This window comes from Olea europaea, unplaced genomic scaffold, assembly GCF_002742605.1.
Source record: "Olea europaea var. sylvestris unplaced genomic scaffold, O_europaea_v1 scaffold568, whole genome shotgun sequence".
Taxonomy (NCBI): domain Eukaryota; kingdom Viridiplantae; phylum Streptophyta; class Magnoliopsida; order Lamiales; family Oleaceae; genus Olea; species Olea europaea.
This window is the reverse complement of record NW_019264016.1, coordinates 1-26,776: the sequence shown is the minus strand read 5'-3', so window position 1 is coordinate 26,776 and position 26,776 is coordinate 1. Positions and strand designations below refer to the sequence as shown.

General features: G+C 34.5%; 1 protein-coding gene across 6 annotated transcripts; it reads right to left on the bottom strand.

Annotated features, from left to right (window-relative positions):
• Positions 1 to 3,149: 3,149 nt before the first annotated feature.
• Positions 3,150 to 21,625, bottom strand: LOC111389201 (protein ENHANCED DISEASE RESISTANCE 2). 6 transcript variants are annotated; one of them, XM_023014093.1, is made up of 23 exons: positions 21,210 to 21,292; positions 19,610 to 19,684; positions 19,325 to 19,378; positions 18,238 to 18,385; positions 18,095 to 18,160; positions 17,541 to 17,599; positions 17,131 to 17,207; positions 16,749 to 16,874; positions 13,361 to 13,395; positions 12,770 to 12,870; positions 12,604 to 12,699; positions 11,490 to 11,554; positions 10,233 to 10,304; positions 9,174 to 9,344; positions 8,529 to 8,728; positions 8,383 to 8,449; positions 8,091 to 8,266; positions 7,541 to 7,642; positions 5,559 to 5,606; positions 5,060 to 5,203; positions 4,868 to 4,963; positions 4,518 to 4,619; positions 3,150 to 3,539 (listed from the first exon to the last, which is right to left on the bottom strand). In XM_023014093.1, the coding sequence occupies exons 4-23, from the start codon at positions 18,238 to 18,240 to the stop codon at positions 3,447 to 3,449; spliced, it is 1,899 nt and encodes a 632-aa protein (XP_022869861.1). In that variant the 5' UTR covers positions 18,241 to 18,385; positions 19,325 to 19,378; positions 19,610 to 19,684; positions 21,210 to 21,292; the 3' UTR covers positions 3,150 to 3,446. The 6 variants fall into 6 exon arrangements, with proteins under 6 accessions (XP_022869861.1, XP_022869860.1, XP_022869856.1 ...); XM_023014092.1 differs by lacking the exon at positions 21,210 to 21,292 and adding an exon at positions 20,406 to 20,681; XM_023014088.1 differs by lacking the exon at positions 18,238 to 18,385 and having other exon boundaries at positions 21,210 to 21,624.
• Between the last annotated feature and the right edge of the window lie 5,151 nt (positions 21,626 to 26,776).

Sequence of the window (26,776 nt, the reverse complement as noted above, 5' to 3'; positions counted from 1 at the left end):
GGACTGGGGGATTATGTCCCACAATTGTCCTAGCTTGGAAGTGATTTGCAAGAGGCACAACTGGCTGACAAATTTGGCCTACCAACTTATTCATTATTTCGTTCAAAGTATTCAGTTGTTTGGCCATGTTGTCATAATGTGCATTCCCATTTTGGGTAAATCTTTCCATATTATGAATATTTCGTAGATTTACCTGTTCAACGACATCCTGTGTAAGTTCTCCAAGTAATGCACGCATGGTTCGAGAACTCAACTCTGTCATTGGATCGTAACGACTGTGACTGTTCTGACTCTGTCCATCTGTTCATGGAGAGCTATGCTGCTCCTCATATCGCTCGATCACAGATTGGACTCCTCCCTGACTTGCTTCCTTATCAGATTTCTGAGGTATATTGTTTCACCTTTTGTATCTTCAACACCAAACACCAATGTCCCACAGAACGTGCCAAATTGTTTCGCGCTGGTAGTCGCTAACAATTAAAAAGAAAATCAGACGATTGTGTAAGGAACAAACCTCTTGAGACAAAGTCCCAAAAATGGGTGTTTTATTGACAATGACTTTTCAATTAGAACTAAACAGAATGCCTCCAAGAGGCGCAAGCACATGAATACTGAAAAGAAATGTTTAAGTCTAAACTAAGAAATTGAAGTTACATATTCTCTGTTTGAGAGTGTTTGATTCAGGGTCCTTTGCTCTATGTCTTCTCTTCCTTTTATATTCTTTGATGATTTCTTCGTGATCAACCGCTTAGAAACTGCTTGATTGTTTTGTAACTACCCACTTTCTTTATGGTGGCTAACTTGTCGTGGAACTGTCGTCTCTAACTGCTGCCACCACTCTTTGTCGTTCAACCGTTTTCAACTGAACTCCTTGAATCGTGGAACGTGATAAGGTTACTCAATAACTATTTCAATAACTGCACTTCTGGATAACCATAACATTCTTATGTTTGCTAAGATCCTGGGCGATTCGAAGGTTTGGGCGAGAACAGGGTCATATCTCTGGGCGACTGTAAGACACTTCATTCGCTCAGATCTTGGACGTCTTGCAAGTTTGGGCGATAATGTTACCGTATTCGTGGGCTTCCACTACATTCATTAATAACATTATCTGGGCCTTTATCCTGAATTGTCCAATTGGACTTCATTCCTTGAGCTATTCGATTTGGGCTGCATTTTTAATGTGTCAACAGATAGTCCTACATGGAATGTACTTCATCTAGGCTACTGCATTTCCTACTTGACCTTTAGGGATGATGCTACACATTGTGCAAAAAATTGTTATGACGTATCTATATCTTAGGCACTCATAACGAAGTTCGTGTTCCATCAAAGAAGTTGTGTATCATGGCATATTTATGTAATATGTGGAAACAATCATAGGTGGTGCACTGAGTCGACTTGTGAATATAATGCATGCAGATGTTCAGTTCTTGCTATGGTGGACTTATCAGGTTGACGCATGTAGAGAAGGAAATGTTTGATTTGGTATACTTCAGTGAGTACACTGCATGCTCTATATCTCGAAGTCCGCATGACACGAAATCCTTGTATACTAGTGAGGGGCATAGAGTCAATGTATGGGATTTGAAAGCACGAAAATCTCCGTCATCTTGGAATTTACACGACGATAGGATCAATACCATATAAGTTAATCCAGAAAATAGTAATATCATGGCTACAAGTTCCTCAGATGGCACTGCTTGCATTTGGGATTTATGACACATGAATTCAGATAAACCAAAATCTTTGAAGACTCGTAGCCATGAAAGAGCCATGCATTCTACTTACTTTTCACCTTCTGGAAGATTTCTGTCAACAACGTCTGTATTTAAGTTTCTTGCACATTGCAACAATAATATTTCTGTGGTTGTGGTTTAACTAAAATATTAAGTTTGCCATAATAACGTATTATTTCTTCTTGAAGACTGTTTCTTCACGTTCTGGGTGTCAATGAAATATAGCCCATTCCCATGTTGGTCGGACACCAGTAGAGACAAACTACAATAGTAAATAGCTTACTTCAGGAAGCGAGCAACCCTATTTCCTACTACAGGATCGACCCATAGCTCAAGATATCTAACATTCTTGAAGTTGTCAAATTATTGAATTAACATTTCAGTTACTTCATTCTAAAGGTTTTGCATGTCTGATTTCTAGGTACATACGGTAACACAAGATGATCGAACTGGTGGTTTTTCCTAATTATCTTCACTTAGATCATATCAATAATGCTATTGCTATATAAAGCCATAAAAGGTTAATTGCGGGGATTCTTACATTTCAAATAGATATTGTAGTTTCTAGTAAGCTGTAAGAATAGATATAGCATAGCTGTGTAGTAACTTCTACATGTCACAGAAGGGTAATGCTATACGGTAAGGATTAAACTAAATGGACCGAATAGGGGTTATCGAATAGTGTCCCCCCTCTCACAATGCATGCAGGGCCTCGTATGAATATAAAAATTTCCAAATGTGATCCCCACACCTTATTGTGAGTAGTAAGTTAAAAATTTATATACAGGTAACATTGCCCTATATGGAAACATAAGATACAACAAATTGCTGCCAATTCTGACTTCTGTAAAAGGATGGGGTGTTAAGTTTAGTTTTCATTTTTTCATAACTCGTTTTCAACTACACAATTCATAGGACCTACAACTTTTATCAATTTTTCAACAGCACAATTTATTAATTTTTATCAAAATTTACTAAAAATATGATTTTTTAACTAAACGAAATGTACTTTAACTGATTAGGGAGAATGGAATGACTAATATTGAAAGTAAACTGAAAGATAGATTTTTCCCTTAAAATACCTTGGCTACCAGAAAATTTGCAATGCTAATGCTTGAAATATTATTCAATGAGCGAATCGAATCATTAACTTTAGAAAGGAGCAAGCAAATTGGTGTTCCAAAACTACACTTAGGACGTTATTCTACAAATTTTCTAAGTAATGAAGTTTAACATGAATTGATTACTCAAAAAGGTCGAAAACCACAATGGAATTTCAACAAAATATGGGTTCAGGTCAAAATAAATTATTTGCATGTCTAACTTGCTCTTGGAGCCAAGGCAGGAGTAGATGTCGTCAACCATTTCCAGTGGAAGAAAAAGCCAAATTTTGATGCTAAGAAAAATAGATTAAAAAAAGTGACAGTCTACTATAAATTGAGACATTGCTATTTATTGCAGTTGTACCAAACTTCTACTCGACAAAAGTCAAGAATCAAGTCTATGAACTAAAATATTGTCAGTTGAGGTGACACTCTTTCTACTATTGACACCACAATACAGAATTGCATATAATGTGGGGGCGTCCCATGTATCAAATCGTCGATGGTACTATTGATTACTAGGGTACAACATAACCAGAGATAACAAAAAGGTCAGGGGCTTTACACCGATCAAATCAGTAAAATGTACCTACATTTTGGAACCTCAAACCTCCAAACGCACAGCAGATTCAAGCTGCAAGCGATTTAGTCTAACAGTTCCAAGGATGTACTCTGGGAGTTCTTCCTCTTCCTGAGCCTGTAACATACAGGTGTGTGGAATGCAGTAGTAAAACGACCCAAGAACAAAGCAGATTTATACAAGTAAACTGTAATGCAATAAAATTGTTCCATTCAGATACTAAAGCCAAAGTCCCATTCTTACGAATTTAATACTGGATTCATACTTTTCATCGTGTGATCTGAGAGTGCACTGGAAGTGCAAACTGATCATTCAAATTTTTATCAAGAACATCAACTTATTTAATTTCTTTTCATCTATGATGGTGGACAGTAAAACTTCTTCATCAGAATATCAGTCGCATAGTTTCAAGCATCCTTACAAGGATAGAAAAAAGACATTGAAAATGTGCTTATGTTCCAAAATCTCTATATAAATTGTTTGATAAATTATTGTAAATTTAGTCATAGAAGCGAATAACATGTCAGATCAAATAAAAACAGTAAAGAATCAACCATCAAAAGCCAAATTGTCAGGACTCAGAATATGGAAGATATTACAATTCTGAATAGTTTAAAAGATGGCCACAAGAAAGAATTTGTAGATTATAACATTTAAGTTCGAGGTGGTGGTGGTATATCAGAAATTGGAGTGTTTAAATCTTCTTCTTTCAATGTAAAAAAGCATCTTCTTAGGGCTCATTTGAAAGATAAAATCAGTTTAAAGGGAAAACCACAGAGCAAGCATATGATACAAGAACCACATATTTTGGTTGATACAAAATCTTGAAAACAAATTGCAAAGGTACACGATTTCAAGCTTGAGGGAGACTCAGTCCATGACAGTGCACCCAGATCTTATAGAAAACTAAAAAGCAAAGTTACTAAAATTACTTTTTTGAGTAACCTTCAGTTTTTAACACGTTTGGATAACTTAATATCAGCCTCCACCAACAAAAGAAGTTATTTTCTAGGAACCTTCTGATTCAATTATAACTAAAGCTTTTAGCCTTAGCTAAACATGCACTTGGAGGGGGAAAACCAGCAACATACGAACCTCTATAACTATTGCAAGATCGACAACAATGCTTGTAATGTATCCAAGGACAAGGCCAATGACGCTCCTTGCAACAGATGATGAGCCAATATCTATATCTATCTGCATAAATAGGAAATTATGGAAGCTCCGATGAATGAGAGAACCAAGGACCACAAGCAGCTAATACTAAAATCGACAGAAAAATTATTTCAAGAGAGGGTAACATCATAAAATATAACACAAAATGAAGTCAAAAGTATGTCGTAATTTAAACCCCAACAACTGACATTCAATAAATAGAAAAACACAGAATTTTACACAATGATCAGCATCCAATAATTCTAGGACAAAGGATATTAGGATATTACCTCCAGAAAATTATCTTGCCGAAGGTATTTGCAAGTTACTGCTTTTCCTAGCTTGCAAGCTTTTGTTCCAACTGCACGCTTTACCATCCAGTATCCCTATTATAACAAGACAATTATGGAAAAAAATATGAAAGAATGTCAAATAAAGCTCATGGAAAGGCAACCAGTCTTGATACCGGCAAACAATGATACCTCAGCAATGCTGGGAATAAGTTTGAATCTTGAATCACGAAACAGGTCAGTTCCATTAGCAAATTTACCCAACAAAGAATTATTATTTACAGGCCTATCTGCAGCATAATAGAGAACCAGGCTGTAGTTTGGTTTGGCAGGGACCTGCACAAAAAACCAGAGCAAGTTTTTTTTCTCAATCATAAAGGTTTTCTGTATAAAATACATATAGAAGGTTATAGATAATTTCAGCATTTCATTGTAACTTTCTGTGACATACATTTGCACACTCACTTTTGCCTTTTGGCATGTTATGAAGTACGTGACAAATGACAATTGTCACTATCTATCGACTAGCACCACCTTTCTCAGGCACGTTGTGTTTATTCTAGTTTTCTTTCACAAGTAAAATAACACAATTACACAATGCTGGGGTTATGGGTTTACTATTCCAGATAGAGGAATAAGAATAAGCTCTTACTACATTACTAGAAAAAAGAATAAGATATTTTCTAGATACCTCAAGATTGATCACAAGGACAAATGGAAGTTTTTTCCCTGCATCAGTCTGGAAATAACAGTACACACAGAATTAGAAAGTTTGTGAGCCTTGGGATCACAAACTGAACATCATCAATGGGAAACATGCCCATAAATGAAAAATAATAAATCTTCAATGCCAGCAGTTTTCTCCTTATAGCAAGAAACACATCAATATTGACATCACAATATAAAGAGTGAAAAAGTACATCAAATAAGTACGAAGATAAAGAGATTTGCATAATATTTACTAAAACATGCACCAAATTATAATTCTTTTAACATTATCAAATAGGAGAATATATATGTAGATATGAAGGCATACTCAACCACTGTATCAACAGCTTCATAATGTTAGAATCATGGATCCGTCACAAATACCTTATATAAGAAGAGAAAGAAAAATAGGATGGAATTGCAATCTGCTTCAAAAAATACCTTCTCAAGCATTTTTTTTTAAATACAGAGTTCATTCTCCCACAAATTATGAATCAGGCAGGATATTTCATATTAGAAGTTCGTTGAATGGAAGCAAAGGTAATTTATTTTATCTTCTCACTCATTGCTATTGCAGGATGAGAGTCTGTTGATTTTCTCCACAGACAAGAAAACCAGAAATAGTAATGAACAACTTGGGCATGGAATTGCAGCAGACAATTTAACTACACGTATTAACTGTGTTCTAGAAGGCAGGAACTAGGCATGAGGAAAAAGCCTCGCATATGGGGAAGGCATGGATAAAAGGCAGTCAACTCTATTCCTGACCGCCTAATGCAGCTCGGCACCCAAAGGCATGCAGCTTTTTATTTTTTTCCTAATTTTTTTAATTTTCTAAAGGTCAAATGATCTAATTAAATAAAAGAAATAATTATTAATTGTCTTAGAAATATTAAAATAATAATAAAAATATGGAACATCTTATTACGCCTAGGAATGCCTAAGATCACAAGGTGCTTGACCTTGCTGCCTGGCAACGCATGCACCTCGTGCTTTTAGAACCTTAGAAATAAGAGATGAGACTAAATGTGCAACAGCCTATAATTCATTGCATTGGCGTACTTTAGGAGAATTCATCCTAGTATCACACAACATTTCATGTACGTAATTCAACTTAGAATTAAGACATGTTTGCAGGTAAAGACAATGCAGAAGTTCGAGCCTTGCTATATTCTTCTATGAGAGTTAAAACCTAAACCACCCCCGTGCTGTAAAGATGCCAATCAATAGACGTTGTATGAGAAAATGTAATAAAAAAAATGCAGCAGTACCAAGAGCTCTCTCCCAACCACTAAAATATACTTCAAAAATGTCGTGTCCAAGTAAATTAAAATAGTTCAGTGCCAGGATAATAAAAACACCAAGGAGTAATTTCATTTTAAAAGCTGAATTGAATTGACTTGAGAAAAATTTTGACATAAATTTTTCACAGTCAACCTTCGTATTCTTGCAGCTCAAGAATCAGAAGCCAAGACCAAATATATAAGCCAAGAACATTTCAATCTTTCAAAATCATGTATATTAAGAGCAATAACAGAGGATGACGTTGGGTAAACTTTTCAGTACAAATAGTGGTGGAGACCACGAAATGTGTGGATAATAATTAGTAGTTTGAATTTGTGTTGAGATCAAAGTTTGAGTTTGACGGGTAGAAAAATGACAATGGAATGAGAAATTAATGAAAGATAATCAGAGGCAGAGAATATATTGCCCCTATTCGGGCTCCATTCTCCAAAAATACATTTTTCTCTTTCTTATTTTCAACCACATTTTTCAATAAAATAATATTATACGTAATTTTTCCTTATTTTATAATCACACATTCTCCAAAATATTAATATTCAAAAATGCATTTTTTTCCCAAAATGCATTTTTAATGGACCACAAACAAGGGCATCGTGATGTCTTGTTTTGTATAGTTTTTCTGATTACAAAATGTGATGCAAAATCAAGTGCATGCGTCACCTGAATAAGGCTTTTAGGATACATTGCAACCTTCGTTGCAGGGTTGTCCACCTTGAACCAGTCAACTGCTATGAGCTTGAGAAGAGGTTCTCCTCCTTTTACCTGAAGAGAGGTCACCCATAAGATTGTTTCCGGTAATGAAATACACAAAAGTAGATATATGATGTTGCTTTAGGTACATCAATCCTTGTTGGTTTGGAGGGAAAGAAAGAATATACAATACACAAACAAATAACTGGGATCCTTTGATATTACGGAAACGTGATAGAACTACATGCCAAACAATGTGATCTTTTGATCATTCATCTAAACTTTAGTCTTGTCATGAATTATATTGTCAATAAACTATCAACTCTACAGAGAAATTGTCTTTTACTTTCATTACTTTATGCAAATGATACTAAAATTCTTCCCATTCTTCTTAACCTGTATGAACAACTAAGTTGGATGAAAAGGCTCAGTTTCTATTTGCAATTCCATTTATTAGTAAAAAAGGCAAGAAAAATTCAACTTTTGATGGAGTGATGTATTTATAAGTTTTGGAACCAACCTTGGTGTTATCTTTCAAGTACGTCTTCCCTCTGATCATGAATCCTGTACCATCTGGAGAAGACCAACAATTTGTATCACCTTCATTCTTTGCTCTCCTCATGGATCCATAAAATTGACTTGGCTCGAGACTGATTGGGGGTTCGTGCAAGTTTAACTCCTTGTTTATATCTGGGGCTGTATCAATTGATAAATTGAAAGTTTTACAACTAGTGTTTGCCCGTTGAGTAGTAATACATCTACGGAAAAAATATTGGACTTGTTCTCTATTAGAAATGCTAAATAAGGAGAACCTGAAGTTCGCTTTAGTGCCAAGCTTGCTATAGCCCATGAAACGTTCTTGAGTTTAATTTTTTTGTCCTGGTAAATAGATATTAGTTATGAAGTTATGTACCTCTTCAAAACATGCAACTCTTTAACTGAATATCAATAAATAAACCTTATTGACTTCCATGTCATCCTCGTCATCCTCGTCTTCTGATGATGAATCAGCAGAAATTGCATCGTAAAACTCATCTGGCACTTCTGCATCCTCAAATTCACTACTGGATGAAGAAGCATGAGATATTTTTGATTGAACAAATGTGGTAGACGATACAGATGTAAAAGCTGGATTTGCTCCAACATATTCCTTCAGACCTGAAGAATGATGATATCCCGAAAACATCATGATTATAGCAATATTTGGACATCTATAAGACTGAAGCCAACTTCTGAAATAGAGAGATCTCTGGAATGAAAAAGAAATAAAAATATCTCCAAGAACATGTAATAAGAACAGAATGTTAAGGTATTGAGGTAACCCTAATTCCAACTTTCTCAAACATTCAGCAAGAGAGACAATGAGGCACAAACAAGGGTTGTATGACTTAATAAGATTATTTTCATTTGGTACATGTCAAGACTACTTTGTTGTAGTTGAGTTACAAGGATGAAATGATGATTTCAAATATAGTATGCAGATATTGCATAAAGAACTACAAGTTCTGCACGAGTTCTAACCATCAATACCAGTTACCAGCTGACTGAGAATGATTAGTTGCTGAACAGTTTGTACATAGGAGGCATGAGAAGTGTGACCAACCTGCCACTTGACTCAACAACGCATAGGGAACAGTCTTTTCAAATTTCTGGCTACGATTATTCCTCCATTTAAGCCAACCTCTAGGGCTTATCTCTAGCATTTGTGTCACCAGACATCTGGCAGCATTTGATGACGAATATGTGCTTAAATTACTGATCTCCCAAGTAGAAGCTACACAGCAAAGTCCGAACAATAAAATGGTCAGGGAACACAAGATAACATTTCATGACTTCCTTATACGCAGTTATGGAAATTTAGTGATAAATGATATATTATCAACAGTATATCAAAGACGAGAAATACATGACATGCTAAGCAATATGAACAGAAAAGAATTTGTGGAAGCATATAAAAATAATTACCGATTGTTAAGATCCGCGCATTTCATTTCAGAAGTAGGAAAATAGGAAGTCAGGACAAAAGAAAGTCAAAGAAACACTGAAGAGGTTTAAGTGATTGCTTTCATTTCAAGAGAACAATTATCAGTGGTACAAGAATAGGAGGCACATAACCTTGTCTGTTGTGCTGGCTCATAAACTTGGTTTTATTCAAGCCTCCAAACACATGTTTCGGAAACAGAATTACAATTTCTCACTTGGCCATAGAACTTTTACCAATGGTGGGTGGGGAGTTGAAGTGAAAATTAGTTACATTGCTAAAGCATATAAAAGTAACTCCAAGCAAATTTTTGGGCTCGATTCATGCCATTCTAGGGTAGAAATCCACATGGTACCCACTAGTTCCATGTTAATGCTTCAAAAACTTTTGTAAAATGAATGGAAAAAAAAAAAAAAAAAAATCCTTTCCCAATCCCCATTTCTCCACTGAGTTCCAAAAGCAAAAAGATCCTCCACATTGTCCCATACAACAAATATATTGAAAGTCTCAGCTTCTCCAGTTATTGAGCTTTCAATTTAATGATTTCACTTAAATTCTCAAGAAAGTAAGAAGAACTATGACACATGATCAAAACTTCTATTTCTGTTTCTTTAGTTCAATTAATGAAATGTTCATTAAATGCTGGAAGCTCTAAAAAAGTAAGGTAATAGATTCTCTTACGGTTGATTATTGTGCGTTCATAACCAGATCTTGAAGGTCGCTTTTTGTGTTCACAAGGAAACTGCAGGATTGCTGCACCAATAATGCTATCAATTGTCAGTCTAGAAGTCCATTTTGAGAATGATGTTGAATAGATCTAAACTGCATAGTTACAGAACTACAGGGAATATGTATATCATTTAAGTAACAAACACAAAAAAGACACTGTAACTCTGACAGAATTGTTCTCTTGCCCACGTTGGGCAAGATAAAATGTGCCACAGCCAACGTGGCAAGTCAAGTCGTCATTGTTAACGATTAAACAAAAAATTGTTGAATTGTCAACAACGACGGCTTGACTTGCTGATGTGGCAAGCTGTGGACACAATCCCTGGTTACTCTAAATGTCAAACACATGATAAAACTAAGACTAGTAGTATCCAGTAAGAATCTTGGATTATAAATTTCCAGTAGGTTCTTACACTGCAAAGTAGCTGACTCATTTTATCAGTTATCAAATTAAAATTGATAACTATTAAAAGTACACATGGGGGAAGGGCCAAGTAAATTTAAAATGATGAAGTGACCAAAATTTTATTTCCTTATCAATCAGTTAACTATAAAATTGAGACCTAAACTTGGGTATCTTAACTTCAGAAATGATACAACACAGAGAGCTCTGCATAAAATTTCTTAATTTGTTGTCTTTCAATCTTCCAACATCCTCTTTTAATCTAGGCTCCTGAATGCTTTTGTTGTGCTTTATAAGAAGATTTTATCATTCTTATGACTCGATATTAATTCAGTTTTGACAGGTTATAGCTTAATATGGCTCTACGAAAGATTCATTAATGGAAATGTGAAAGGTACTGATAAAGCAAAGTTATAATTCCAAGTCATAGTTCACAGATCCACGACACTTAACTTCAATCTCCGAATCTTTCGACAAAGTTCATTTTTTATTTTTTTTTATAATTAATCTAATATTTATTAATCATGGATAATACATAGGAAGTTCATATTATTCCTAATCCCTTTCATTCTTGTTTCTTCCATCTCATTTCAACATCATTACCCTGACAAGAAATTAATCACTTCTAAACATATCGAAAGCTTTCAACGGTGAGATTCATCTTGTTAACAAGCCATAATCATGTTTTAATACATGATGAGGATGTTCATGCACATCAAAGAAAGATGACTCGACATAAGCACACAGAAACCGACAAAACCATGAAACCTGTAACCAAAATAGAAAAAGTAGCTGCAGTCGCTTACTATATGTTCCATCTTGTCCTCGAAACCATCGCCTTGAAAAAATAAAATCTCTTTTTGTCTGCCACCTGCTTACAAAAATCTCTGTGGTAATTGCAAATAGTATATCTTAGAAAGGTGTAGATTGTTTCTCTTTTTATCGAGCCCCCATTTGGCCCCCATTATTTGATATTTTAATTGTGGGAAAAGTGTTACTGTGTGGTTAAAAAAAAAAAAGTTTTGGGATTACATATGATATTATTTTATTGAAAAATGTGTGGTTGATAAGAAAAGAGATAAAAATGAATTAAATTTTAATGGGGGCCAAACAGGGACCTAAATGGATGTGGAATATCACTACAGTGAAAACAAAGTAACCATTAGATGCTGAACTCAAAGCCTATTTGGGCAGTGGAGAGACGACTATTGGAAAAACACTGTAACCTCAACCAAAATAGTAACCCATATAATCTGGAAATTGCATTCACTTGTCCCAGTTATGGTTGCACTCGAGGGGTTGCCATGACATTAGTTGCATATTCATTATTCACTCTCAAAACATACAAACACATGAATTGCCACCAATAAAAGAAGAAAACATGACCAAATGCAAAGACACACATGGATCCTGTCACATTTTCTGCTAATACAAAAGAGAATAGATACACACCACTGAAAGACTTTACTGAGATATAGATGGCAATAGAAGGACTAACATTTTCTGCTAATACAAAAGTAAAAAGAGACACGCCACTGAAAGACTTTACTGAGATATGGATGGCAATGGAAGGATTAAGTATTTTGGCCAACTGCAAAATGTCAGGGTTCCTTTTGGAAAATGAGGTTAGGAAATTGAGAATGGGCTTAAAGCGCTGAAATCAATTAGTTACTGCACCAGCAATTACAAACATAAAATAATACGAAGGAAACCCAGAAAAGTCTTCTCTTACATAAAATGGTTAATTGCTGGAGAAAAAATTGTGTGAATCTAGTTTAGCTATGCCTTACTCTAATAGGGGAATTAAAGCTAGAAAAGTTGGTAAATTACCTACATGACTAGTTTACTTGAATACTAAAGCATGCTTTAGCGACAGGAATTAAAGAAATCATATATAGAACAAATGAAAAGTCAACTTACCAACTCAAATATCTTGGATTAAATGTCCCATACACAACATCATAGTGTCCATTTACAGAATCAAGCATCTCCAAGTCACCTGTTATTGTATCCCACCTATAAAAGTATGGTTAGATGGACTTCGTAGGAATTAGCACGTACCATGAAGAAAGTCCAAGTCAATTACTCGTATCTCTTATTTCGATCAAGACTCAACACGATTTCGAATACAGTATCTGCATTCGCATCAACAACACCAACAGCTTTGACCAAGATGCCTTTACCACTCTACAAAAAAATTAATAATAATAATACAAAATAAAATAAAATTCCATTATAAATAGAAAAACTTTGATAATTTGTAAAGTTATCAGTATGTTTGAAGCCATTGGAATTTAAAAGACCCATTGCAAACGTACAAACAAACATTACAAGATACCAATAAATTGTATATATTCGACAGCAACCTACAAAACTACTATTAGCATGTGGAGCTCCAACTGGTGGTGATACTTCATTCAGTACCAACATCCAATAAAGCACTCACGATCAATACCATTCAACATGCGATAGCAGTACTAGATGGTGTATTGATAAAAGATAACACCATGAGAGCAAGACTCAAAGATGAGCAATCTAAGAGGTGAGCATACATACAGTTTGGCAGAGAAATGCACTTAAAGGAATAGCAAAATACATGTCATACTAGATTTTTGAGCCATGTCTAGCTATTCATGTAATTAAGCATAATTTCATGACTGTGCTTAATGGTGGATACCTTTGGGTTGGAGACATCTTCAAAAATCCTCACACCTGAAATCCAAAGGGTCCAGAAAAAAAAAATGTACATCACACATTTTTCTAAATAAGCAGACATTCTTATACATAAAAACAATACTGCCATTCCTGTAGGGCTACTTTATCCAGTAAATTGCTCCGCAGTTTTTATAGATTATAATAATTGTAGTTCAAAATTACTATCAGACACCTTTTGTTATCCTCGTCAGCTAAAAGTCCAACCTGAGCCAGGAAAATGCGGGTGATATGCTAAGTTTGGGTCCCATTGGTGGTACAATGCACTACTTTATACTGATTCACTAAAATAACAAAGTACTTGTTTGCAATTAGACAACCATCGGTCATCTAGTAGACAATGCTTGACAAGTCAGAATTTAGGTTTGAGAAGCCTCTATTTCGATGTTGTCAAACCACAAGAGACATGCCTCACTTTTCATCCTACAAATTAGACAAGCTCTACAAAATCAGAGGAACCAAAAGCTGACTATGCTAGGCTTCTTGGACAGCATTATCCTGCAAGGGGAAAAAGAAAAACCTAGTGTACATGCAATGGGCAATGTCTAAGCAACAAGACTTCAAATCTCTGCATCCAGACAATTAGATGGTCACAGGTCCTAGCACTTCCCAATTTCACCAATGCTTCAACTGAACACCCATTGTCCATATCACAGTTGACCAAATCTCATGCTGCAGATTTCAAATACAGCTCAATTAAATTCATCAGATTACCAATTTGAGCACAAAGTCCAGGCGTCTTGAACTACAAGAATGACAAACAAATTTCAAGTTAGGTAGGTATGAATTCGAGCAAAAGGTCCAAGCATCCTCATTTTATTAGATATTATCGAAGTTAGTTCAGGAGTTATAAATCTGCTTGCCCAGGTTTTTTCTTGAATTTACTTGCATGCTTTTCTTCTTTTCTTCAATCAAGAATTAGAATCCTATTTTCATTATCACTGTACTATTTAGGCTGAGGAACTTATACGTACTGGTCTTATTAGTTCATATTGAGTTATTAGAGTTAATATAACTAAGTTATACATATGTTTTACTCTCAAGTTCAACAGTAAACTGTCAACATGTTATCTTTTTCTGCCATAGACTTTTTTAATTTTTCCCTTCAAAACTGATAGATTCTTGTATCTATGGCTTTTTATTGCATTAGATTTAAAGCCCTTCCAGGTTATGCATCTTCCCTCCCACCTCTTGAGCTATAATAGCTTAACTTCTTGAAGAGAGAACAAAGCTGAGCTAGAACAAGGAGCTTCTTTCAATCAAGATTTCAAACTCCATCCCTGCCTCTAAACGGACACTTCTAACCAAATTTAATAATACCTAACAAGATAAGGAACTCTCAGTTTATGCGATATGTACTTGAGAGGATAGTGCAAAGAGCTGAAACTGAACATTGGAGCTTATGCTAGTCATCATAACTTCAAATGCTTTCCCAGTGCGATTACTGAATCAAGCAGTGAAACAACCACCAGATCAGCTGCTCACCAGTAAAAGGTGAGAAGTACAGGTTACATGGTATACGCTGCCTCTGCATATCACATACTATTGGCAACTCTCTGACCGGTCCCTTTACTTAATAACAAGGTGGCATATCCAACCTATCAATCCTCTTTCTTCTTATAGCTTATCTACCAAGTCTTCCCAACAATATCCACAAAACTCAGTGACCAAAAATTCATGTCTAGTCATCCAAACAGAAAGATTACAATGAATAACACAAGAATCTAAGAGCAAGATCAAAATTGACTGCCAGATTGGCATAAGATAATATAAAAAAGCTACTAGCACAAGGCCACATGTATAATACCCGCAGCCGAATTTCTAGATCTAATTATCAAAATTGAAAATTTAGGGCTCATTTGAGGTTTAATCCACGTACTAGGACATCGTAGCAAACTTACTATAAATGCTATGTTTTTGTTTTACAGAAAGGTTGAATTCTAGGTCAAACACTTATATAGAAAATTCTTGATATATGCTTTTTGTCATATTCTTGATTGGCCAAATATAAAGTAATGTATAGTGTGAATGCATGAATGTAGGAATTAAGAAAGAGATTCTTGCTCATTTCACAAATTTCAAGGAACAATTTCCACCGTCATGGGTTTTTCCTTAATGATGCATGCCTAATCTTGTCCTATTTAAAACTCTCATTCACGTTCACATGCTACCACTCACTATTATTTTTCAGTCCAAATAATATACACATATACAAGTACATATCTGAGGTGGAAATTGTAGAGAGATCAAGCAATTCTATTCAATCTTCATTATTCTTTCTTCTAAATTTCACTGTAAGTACGCTAACTATGTTGAATTATTATTATGTTATGAGTTTCAAGAAAATTATCATGGTCCCACATGGTACAATATGATTATGATTATGATTATGTTATAGGGACCGGACTTTAGTATCACTACACATAAGAATTCTTACCACCTATGTTCGGTAAAAATTTTGTGTCTCCATTATGTTGATTATGATTATTATACTCCTTTAAGTTGTACAAGATAATAATTCATGGCATACTTATTGAGATTTTATAAATATCACTCTATATTATTTCCTCCTTTCAAGCAAATTAATGGTTTGAAGCAGTCAACGTGGAAATGACAATGGGCTAGGTTTAATAAATTATTTTGTATTTAAAACACAACTTTAAATTTCTAATTTAGTTGTTATGTTGGAATTATTTTCTTTATTTATTTTTCGCAACTACATAATAAGATCACAATTTATTTACTTATTGAAGAAAAAAATATTTCAGATTCTTATTTTAGTTCTTATGAAAGAATTTACGTTTTATTTAATGACACTCGAATAATCAATGACTCAAGTCGTCACAACAAAGGCCCCGCTAGCCCCCTGGCATTTACAGGACCCATGTGGCCCTGTGCAAGTAACGCTATTCAAGATAATATAATATGGACTTTCAACTATACAATTACAAAAAAGAAGCTTCACCAACATGATTTAAGTGTTTTGCATAGAAACCTTTGGATTGGCATAATGCTAAAATAGTCGATTGAGGGTTAGAGTTACCACGGTCATGTTATTGCTTACTTCGATGATGATACAAATAAGTATGCATATTTGACCAAAAAAAAGGGCATCCCTCATAGAATCTTGGCATTGACCATTAACTAGTAAAAGTCAAGGACTAATTTTATATTATGATCTAGAATGGTTTCAACAATTTCTGTAAATAATTAAGATGAAATCAATGTGTTGCACAAGGTAAACGAGAAACTTGAGAATAGTTAGAAATCAAAATCTACAAGTATAAAACAGATAATCGTTGACAATGTCAGAGTAAATGGGGAAAAAAGAAAAAAAAAGGAAGAAGAAATACCGCCCATTGTACGAACGCATTTCCATTGATGTGCTTCAACTACATCTCCGCTATCTGCATCAAAATATGCATCCGGTCTACCACCAGAACCCAAGCTTGAGGACCGGCGCAAAAGCATTTCTGGGCCTATTATAACACATTACCAGCAAATAAAAAGCAATGTATATATGTATATTTATTAATAAATATATCCAGAATTGCTGGTCGTTGCTTGAAGTGCAAGAATTTAGATGTAATAAATAGATATTCCTTGAAATGTTATTGAGCTTAGGCATAAAAAGACAACAAAGCAGTAAATGGAAAAAAGTCATTAAGCCTTAATGCAGACAAAAAGCCAATAGCAAGATATTCAAGCATAATAAATATGATAAAGGTACCTAACCTTGACCTATCCTTATTAGCTTTTTCAAACCACGGGCATATCTACGTACTCTCGGCCGATGACCTTCAAGGTTAATCCTTCCAAAAAGAAAAATAATTTAGTAAGCATGAATGTGAACTAACTACAGCACTTCAGTAACAAATCTACTAACTACAGCACTTCAATAACAAATCTGAGTATCATGTCATGTAGATCAATCTTTCCCTTTAATTAACTCATTTCTCTATATTTCAACCTTTCATGTTTTGTTCTGAGACGAGGAACAAAGGGGAATGAGATGGCATACGAAGTTCATTATTTACTAAAGATATGTATAATGCAATCATTTCCTAAAAGGGGGAAAAAAGAGAATCAACGTTCTCTTCTCAACATTGAGTAAGATTTCCATTTACTGAGAGAGTCAAACATACTCATCCTCCATGTTCAGCTTGTTTCTTGCACTACCACCTCTTGAAAGCTCATATGCTGCCTACAGTCGAACAGTGAACCATGAGAAATAAAAGCAAAGGAAAATATTAGAGAAAACTCACCTGATCATCCATTTATTTAAACATGAAAACTTGGGAATTGGGTTAAGGATTACATTCTAGCATGACAATGGTATGATTGTGCAAATTAAATGGCTTAACAGGAAACATATGGCAACTACAAATTGAACTTAATCATTTTGTGACCGACATGTGTTGCAAAAAGGAGAAAAAAACTCATAGTTCCAATATACAATCATCGGTTTTTATAAATATCCATGAATTGGCATAATCAATTACTTAATCCATACAAAGCACCGTCAAGGAATTTTTTGGGAGCAGGATGCAGTGCATATTAATGTAACCATAACTTATGATACTTAGACAAGTCAAATGAACCAAATTCATCAAATAAGAATGAAACCAACAATCTTGCAACATCATGCACAAAAAATGTAAAACTATATGACAAACTACTAGTCATTTTTCTCTTGTACCTGTTGCTTTGCATGATCAAATGCTTCCATCCATTTTCGAGCGTCACCAGCTGTGAGACAAGCAATCTTGTAACAATAACAAAATTTGTTCAGTGTGAGTAAATTTGACTACATGATCCTTCCAAAAAATAAGACACACGCACCATAAAGTTTGCACATTGATCAAAAGCCCATATGCACTTCAGCCAATCAAAACTGATTTGTTTCTTGGAGCTTTAACATAAATCTCAGATCTTGATTTCACATTTTAGCGATTCATTCTTTAGTGGAAATCTGTAGTGTGATTCTCCTCTATGGACACCAGAAGTAGGTAGCTATCAGAAAAATAATCTTGTAATTTCAAGATGAACCAAGTTTTATGATATCTGTTTCATATGCATTTCAGTCCCAAAAAGAAAAGTTTGACCTGTGTAACCCGAGTCAAGAATCCATGCTTGAATAGGCTGCCTACGTGTAACTACAAACACTTCATCTATTTTATTTCTAAAGTCTGCTAACTTCTTAGGACAATCATTTATAAAGGGACCCTCTTCTTGAGGGTTAAAATATCTTTTACTTCTGACCTTTCCCTTAACCTTATTCTTTGGTTAAGAGTGTATTCTTTAGCTTCAGTTTTGAGCTTCAAATCCTTATTTCTTAGTGCACTAATTCTTATATCAGGGGTTCATCTGCATCTATCATATTAAATGACATTTTTAATACAAGTTCTCTTATTAGTCTAATAAATCATTCTAAGTTCACTTCAAGATCAACACTAGAGTCTACCTTAAAGCTGAAAAAACTGTTTTAGAAGGTAAACTTTATATAGAATAGTCTTGGTGAGGTGAATATATTCGAATTTTTTCAATAATTCAACTGCATGCTTTGTTTTCTTAACCTCCCGTAACACATTATCAGATAAATACAGAACTCCAGGCTAGTTTATCTAATTCTTTTTTCATATTAGCATCATAATCAGTAGGACGACTTTCAACAATAGCTTTCACACATTTTTTGTTGTAAAAGTACTAATTTCATCTTTTGGGGCCAGAGAAAACAGGCTCCTTTTCCATTAAAAAGAAAAGATACTTACCAAAAAAAAAAAATCGAAAATATTCAAAAGGGTTTCATCATCTTACAGATGATAAGTTAACACAATTCTATGCGCTTGAGCAAAATTGGGAAATGGAATGCAAATGATAATGAGGACAACAGTGGAAACAATGCTCATGGAACCGAACTACCACTTACTTCTCCCTTTCTCGTCTCATCCAACCGATTGTAAAATCTTAGTATATAAAAATCCTGTAAAAAAAGTAAATAAATAAAATTTGAGACAGAAATCAGATTTTGTTATCTTCAAAGTAGCAGAGGCGTATCAACTATCAACTACACAAAATGATACTAAAACAGGAGTAAATCAGATAAAAGCTGGGAATAGCGAATCAATAAGATACAACATGACTTGTACAGGCAAAATAACTTCTTGATTCCATCAAATACTATTTATAGACTAATACGTTGCAGAGGACTTACTTTAACATTAACCTTCCGACGGCCTAACTCTTCCACCATAAAAGTGTGCCCCACGACACCCCTGCGGATGGGTTTCTGCAATAAAATACTATTGAATCAGATATTGCATGAGTGAATGAATAGAAACAGAAAATGTGCCAAGAAACTGGCTTGGTTATTAAAATCACTATAAGAAGTATTAACTAAAATAACATGACAATCAAATAAACACATTCATCAATGCTTGTGTATGCATTTATGATTAGTACATGAGCACCTTTAATCTTTGGCTTTTCCCCTTGTGATTCTATTTCTTGATAAAACAGTATGTCCTCCATCATTACAGCTAAAAGTATAGTTGTTAAAAACATATATGTGATGATGAATATTACAGATGCAACGAAAATCTTCCAAACAAACTTATTTAGTGTGCATTATTTTTCCTCCTTTCTTAAACATCTATTGCGTAGGCAGTTAAGCATTAGGTGATTGATGATGAATGAAGCACAGAACATTGACCATAATTACTTTTTCCTTATTTTCAAGCAATTTAGAATAAATAAAAGATGAAAGCGAAAATGCATTACACAAACGGAAAAAGTTGACCCTTACTTGTCCAGATTACCCAATTCAACAGCTCTCCTAAACTTCAAGCATAATTCAACATTGATCATAACCAACATTTTCAGCTCTTTATAAAAATACTCAATCTCTACCATTTTCAATATTCTTCTCAACATAACCACACAATAAATATAAAAAGGACAAAACCCGTTTGTGAATGAAAAAAATGATATGAAAATGAATTGATGCATACAGCAGAAGGATCTTCATGGGGGTCTCTTTTGTACATCTCCATATACTTTCCTCGTATAAAGAGAAACCGCAGGTGGCAATACTCACGCCCAATTGAATTGACTCCTAGATGATACACCCACCCAAAATACTCGAACTTCTGACCATCACCACTAACATTGTCATCATTCCTCATATTTTTATCATCAAAATTATGGACCGGTCTTCCTTCAAATCCAGACTCGGAGCCACCACTCTCCGACGAGGCTCCTTCAGGCCTCACCTTCTTGAATTTTTCTCCCGAATCCATCGCCGAGATCTCTGCGCGTTTGAGAGTGTGAGAGAGAAACTAGATACAGAAATTTTAGGGGACGATCTATATATGTGATGATGAATATTACAGATGCAACGAAAATCTTCCAAACAAACTTATTTAGTGTGCATTATTTTTCCTCCTTTCTTAAACATCTATTGCGTAGGCAGTTAAGCATTAGGTGATTGATGATGAATGAAGCACAGAACATTGACCATAATTACTTTTTCCTTATTTTCAAGCAATTTAGAATAAATAAAAGATGAAAGCGAAAATGCATTACACAAACGGAAAAAGTTGACCCTTACTTGTCCAGATTACCCAATTCAACAGCTCTCCTAAACTTCAAGCATAATTCAACATTGATCATAACCAACATTTTCAGCTCTTTATAAAAATACTCAATCTCTACCATTTTCAATATTCTTCTCAACATAACCACACAATAAATATAAAAAGGACAAAACCCGTTTGTGAATGAAAAAAATGATATGAAAATGAATTGATGCATACAGCAGAAGGATCTTCATGGGGGTCTCTTTTGTACATCTCCATATACTTTCCTCGTATAAAGAGAAACCGCAGGTGGCAATACTCACGCCCAATTGAATTGACTCCTAGATGATACACCCACCCAAAATACTCGAACTTCTGACCATCACCACTAACATTGTCATCATTCCTCATATTTTTATCATCAAAATTATGGACCGGTCTTCCTTCAAATCCAGACTCGGAGCCACCACTCTCCGACGAGGCTCCTTCAGGCCTCACCTTCTTGAATTTTTCTCCCGAATCCATCGCCGAGATCTCTGCGCGTTTGAGAGTGTGAGAGAGAAACTAGATACAGAAATTTTAGGGGACGATCTATATTGGTTTTTATTGTTGAGTCATAAATGGTATGACCACAGAAGAATCGGACTAACCGAGAAATTTTCGATGTCGATTGTCATGAGTCCACGTAACCAGTTGGCCGGTGGACTGCGTGGGATATTATAGTTTTTAATTTCTTTATCATTTTAGGGGTCGTTGATGAAATTTTTGAAAAGTTAAAAATTATTTGAACTATTTTAAAAAATATCTAATTTCATGGGTTCAATTGAAAAATATTCAATTTTTAAATTTAGCACTAAACTATCTATTATACCCTTAATGAAAAAAAAGAAGCAATTTATTTATTTTTTCAATTTATTGCGGATTTCGAGAAATAGCTTTCACGAAAAGTTACATTAAAATGATGTTGTAGACATTTCAAATATCATTCTCGATGTTTGAATCTCGTTTATATTTTAAAAGTATATATGTCAAATTACAATATTAAATATTCTCGACATTTTAAATATCTAGAATGACATTTCATTCCGAACATGATATTCCTCTACACTTGAAATCTCTCGACGTTTCTGTGTCAATGAGAAAAATAGCATTAATTGTGATTTGGCATGTGAACTTTTGAAATAAATATAACAGGTAATGTGTCAATAAAACCCCTGTATATTCAGTAAAATCTAATATTAAAATATCATTGTAGAATTAATTGGTGGGGCTTAGAGGATAATGTGCAATTATTGTAGCCTTTCCAAGTCTTTTGTCGACAATCTACTTATGGCCATATTTGATCTACATTCTTTCAAAAAAAATATTTTTAAACAATAATTTGACATCATTTCAATCACATTTTTCAATAAAATAATATTATATGCAAATTCAAAGTATTTCTTTATTTTTTAGCCACATTTTCTATCAATACACTATTCAAAAATGCATTCTTATTAAAATAATGTGGCTCAAATAAGGGCTATATTTGTTTAAATTGAATTAGGGAAAAGAGAGATGCTACACTACCAGATTCATTTGTACAGACTTTGTACAGATAAGTATACAAGGTATTATTTGTACTATTTTTTAATTGGATGGGATCCATCCAATTGTGAGTAATCTGTACAAATTCTGGAGGAATCAATCAGGTAGAATAACTTTTTCCATGAAGAATTGTAGTTGGGTCCCAAACCTTTTAATTTATTGGCATAATTTGGGATTTTCTTGATATGCATCGTTTCTTTGATAATGCTACTAATTCTTTTCTTGATGCTTGCTAGAACTGTTTGTTTCAGTAAAAGTGAAGAAACTGTAGTTAGCCTCCGTTTGGCTCTCATTAATTTTCTTGATGCTTGCTAGAACTGTTTGTTTCAGTAAAAGTGAAAAAACTGTAGTTAGCCTCCGTTTGGCTCTCATTAATTTTCATTTCATGACATTTCATTTTTCTCTCTCTTATTTTCAACCACACAATCTTATATAAAATAATATTATACGTAAATCGAAAACTTTTCATTCTTTTTCAATCAATCATTTTTCAAAAAATATTATTCCTCTCATTTTTTTTTTTTTTTTTAATAACCCAGGTGTCCCAGCTTAGCCGGACTAAATCCTGGACCTCTAGCCCCCGGCTCCTCAGTGACTAGTGGAGGTAAATCGCAGGTTGTGCCCTTGTTGGTTCCCAGGTTCCCACATGGCTTTTACTCCTTCCCCAAAGGGACCCTCCTCCATGGTTATTACATCACCAAGCTGCTCCAACCCTTCCTCTGGTTATTACATCACTTGGCTGCTCCAACCAGGAATCGAACTCCCCACACTTGGTTCCAGAGCCCCCCAATGTGATTGTTCCGCCAACTTGAATGTGCCCTGGGGGGCTTATTCCGCCCATTTTTATTTGTATGAAATGGGGTGTATGGAGACTTTTTTAGGGAGGCCGGTGGTGGATCCATTGGTTTCTCATAATAGATTTGACTGAAAGAAGTAATCCTCGAGGAGAGAAGTCGTGGTGACAGTGGCAGGTGGATTTCGGTTTGATTAGTTGGGGTGGGGTGAGCGATAATTCCTTTTTATTTTTTTATTGAAAAAAATATAAAATTATAATTTGGCCTTTTAGATGTAGTCAAATTGATTTCATTAACGATAATTCCTTCTTATTTTTAATTTTTTAATTATTTTATTGAAAAATATAAAATTATAATTTTGCCTTTTAGATTTAGTCAAAATATGGTCAAATTGATTTTTTTGATTGACTAACGTTTAATTCCGTCCATTAGTCCTCCAAATCGAAATGAAAGATTTGGGATTGTGGTTGCAAAAATTAAAGATTTGCGTATAATCATCAACAATTTGAAAGGTTTGGAACTTCAGATTCAGCTTCAATTCTCCCATTGAATTATGAAAGTAGATATTGGATTGCATTAAATGTTCTGATATATTAACGATAATTCCTTCTTATTTTTAATTTTTTAATTATTTTATTGAAAAATATAAAATTATAATTTTGCCTTTTAGATTTAGAGGCTGTTTGGGAGTGATTTTGAGAATTGATTTTTTGACCGTTAGAAGAAAAGTGGAGTCCACCCGTGAGAAAAGAAGTCAAATATAACGGCTGAAATAGTGAAATAACGGTCAAAAAATTAATTTTCTGGGTGAAAAAATCGAGCCCAAATAGGCCCTTAGTCAAAATATGGTCAAATTGATTTTTTTTGATTGACTAACGTCTAATTCCGTCCATTAGTCCTCCAAACCGAAATGAAAGATTTGGGATTGTGGTTGCAAAAATTAAAGATTTGCGTATAATCATCAACAATTTGAAAGGTTTGGAACTTCAGATTCAGCTTCAATTCTCCCATTGAATTATGAAAGTAGATATTAGATAGCATTAAATGTTCTGATAGTATCTACCATATAAATTGAAGATAATTTATAATGGAGTCATAGATAGCATTAAATGTTCTGATATTATCTGTCATATAAATTGAAGATAATTTATAATGGAGTCATATTGTATTTAAATAAACCTTGCACGTTATTTTTAACTTTTTGGGCTTTGGGACAAAATTAATTATTTTTCATTCTGGTCAAGTCGATAAATTTTTTTGACAATGCCAAAGAAGTGCAATTTCTCTTTCGCTAGAAAAATTTTATTGAGATAAAATGTTAAGGTGAAAGCTCGTGTTTTAAATTATAAAACACTCAATTAATTTCACATTTGATCATCTCAACTTGATGAGATCAGAGCTAAACGTTGGCTATCGAACCCTTTTCTTCGGTTGAGTTAAAGGGATGAGACTTCTTTCAAAGAGTAGAAAATCTCTTAAATATGTTTTTATCAATTGATAAATTTATACGAAAAACAGATTTTTAAAGTAATTTAAGTATAAATTATAAAATCATCCATAAAATTAACCTCATTATTATGGAAGTGCATCCATGCATCATTATGGTGTAATTCAAGCATTAAAGAGGAGTTTATGATAGGACTTCCTTCAAAGAGTTGAACTTATCGGTGACCTTCTTCGATATGAACTGAAGTAAATGAAAAAATCGTACTGGGAAAAAATAAAATTATATTTACGGTTTATGTAGAAAAATAAATGCAATGACCACATGTGCGGGAAAGGGAAAGGGAAAGCGGACAAAATTTACAATAATGGAAGATGATATTTTTAGTTTAAAAATTCTAATATAATTTTTTATGAGTTGCAAGTAGTAGAAAATAGATTCAAACAAATATTTCAAAGTTTATTAATGATTTTTTCTTTGTTGCAAGTATTCGATTCTTGTTTAATGTTACACAAGGTCAACCATTTTTTACGAGCATTGGAGAGAATTGTTACTCCTCATGTATAAAGCTCTTAATAAAAGTCACGTGGATACACTACATACAGACATCTGACAGTCAGCCACGTCAAAATAAAGAAAAGAAAAGAGCTGCTCTATGGCCGAAGCACCAGACGCTTCCTCCTAAAAGCCGAACCTCTTCACATCCGAAGTTTTCCCTCTTAAAGTCGGAGCACAAAGCAGGTTTAATGAGTATCTTTAGGAATGATTAATATAATTTTTATATTAATGAATGTTAGATATGTCAGCCCAGGAGTGTAGGGATGGCTAACCTCTTGTCCATATAATTAATGTATGATAGAGTGATGTTAGATTTTGGTTAATTAAATGGAGTCACATGAATCTGAACCAACGTCGATCACGTCGAACTAAATTATATAAATAGCAACTTTTGTAATATTGTAAAGGATGGAGAAAATTATATGCTAAACTTGATACACTTTAGTATATAACTCTCCTGCTCGTCCCTTATGGTAGAGTTTGGATTTATTATACTTGGGTATTTTTTACGCTCGATCTTTGTCTAACAATCGTCATTGATTGTACTGTCGGTGTTCGAACTTTTTCGTCTCGTGTCACAGAGCATCTTCCACATCTATTGACGTTACATCCCTCGGATTGAATCTCCGTGCCGAAATTTGCTTGCGTGAACGCAAATGGACTCGACATTTCTTGTCCACATGACCATTACAGAAAACAGGGTCAATAGACATGATTGGATGAAGTGGAAGAAAATGATTCATGGAATTGTTTAAATTCAGTATCAGCATCCATCATCTCTAATCAATCTTCTTGTGTTGCTAACTATCAGTTAGGAGATTTAAGGATTATATCAATGTGGGTTCATGTAGATTGTATTTGCAGCCAAGTACAGTGTATGTTGACCCCGAAAATTGGTCCTTCCGCGTGGCCAACTGAAAGCCACTCCACGTGTTCCTCCCTACACACAATCAGCGAATAGTCAGGTGCACACGGTCGGAACCAGCGGGGGTGGTGGCCGACTTGGTGGTCGTATACACTCCGACGGTCAAGTCAGGTTTAAGTGATCGGAACAGTACCCAAGGGCTATGCAAATCAATGATAAAGGGGGAGGAGAAAATATATAAACTTGTTATGGAGTGCTATGTAGTAAGAGTTTCATTATTTTTGCCTCTTGCCAAACCTTGGGTATTTATAGGTGGTATGAACCGTTGGATGTGGGACGCGTATATACATCTGACAGTATGAAGCGTCCGCTCATAGGCATCAATCAGCCGCATTTGTAGAGTGGGCGGACAGTTTGTTTCTTCTGAGTTGAATTGACATAAAGTTGATAAGTCACATCAACTAGCCTCGTGAAGACGTCAAATCAATTTAAACCTTAGGTGCAGGAAGGATCTTGGCACAAATCTCAAATTGGCGACGGATCTTCTAACCGGGGT

Coding starts and splice junctions, on each gene's coding strand:
- LOC111389201 (XM_023014088.1), bottom strand. CDS start 21,497: ATGGATTCGGGAGAAAAATTCAAGAAGGTGAGGCCTGAAGGAGCCTCG. Junction 9,345..10,232: donor TGAACGCACAATAATCAACC/GTAAGAGAATCT, acceptor TTTGCTGTGTAG/CTTCTACTTGGGAGATCAGT. Junction 5,204..5,558: donor TCCTTGTGATCAATCTTGAG/GTATCTAGAAAA, acceptor TTTTTTGTGCAG/GTCCCTGCCAAACCAAACTA.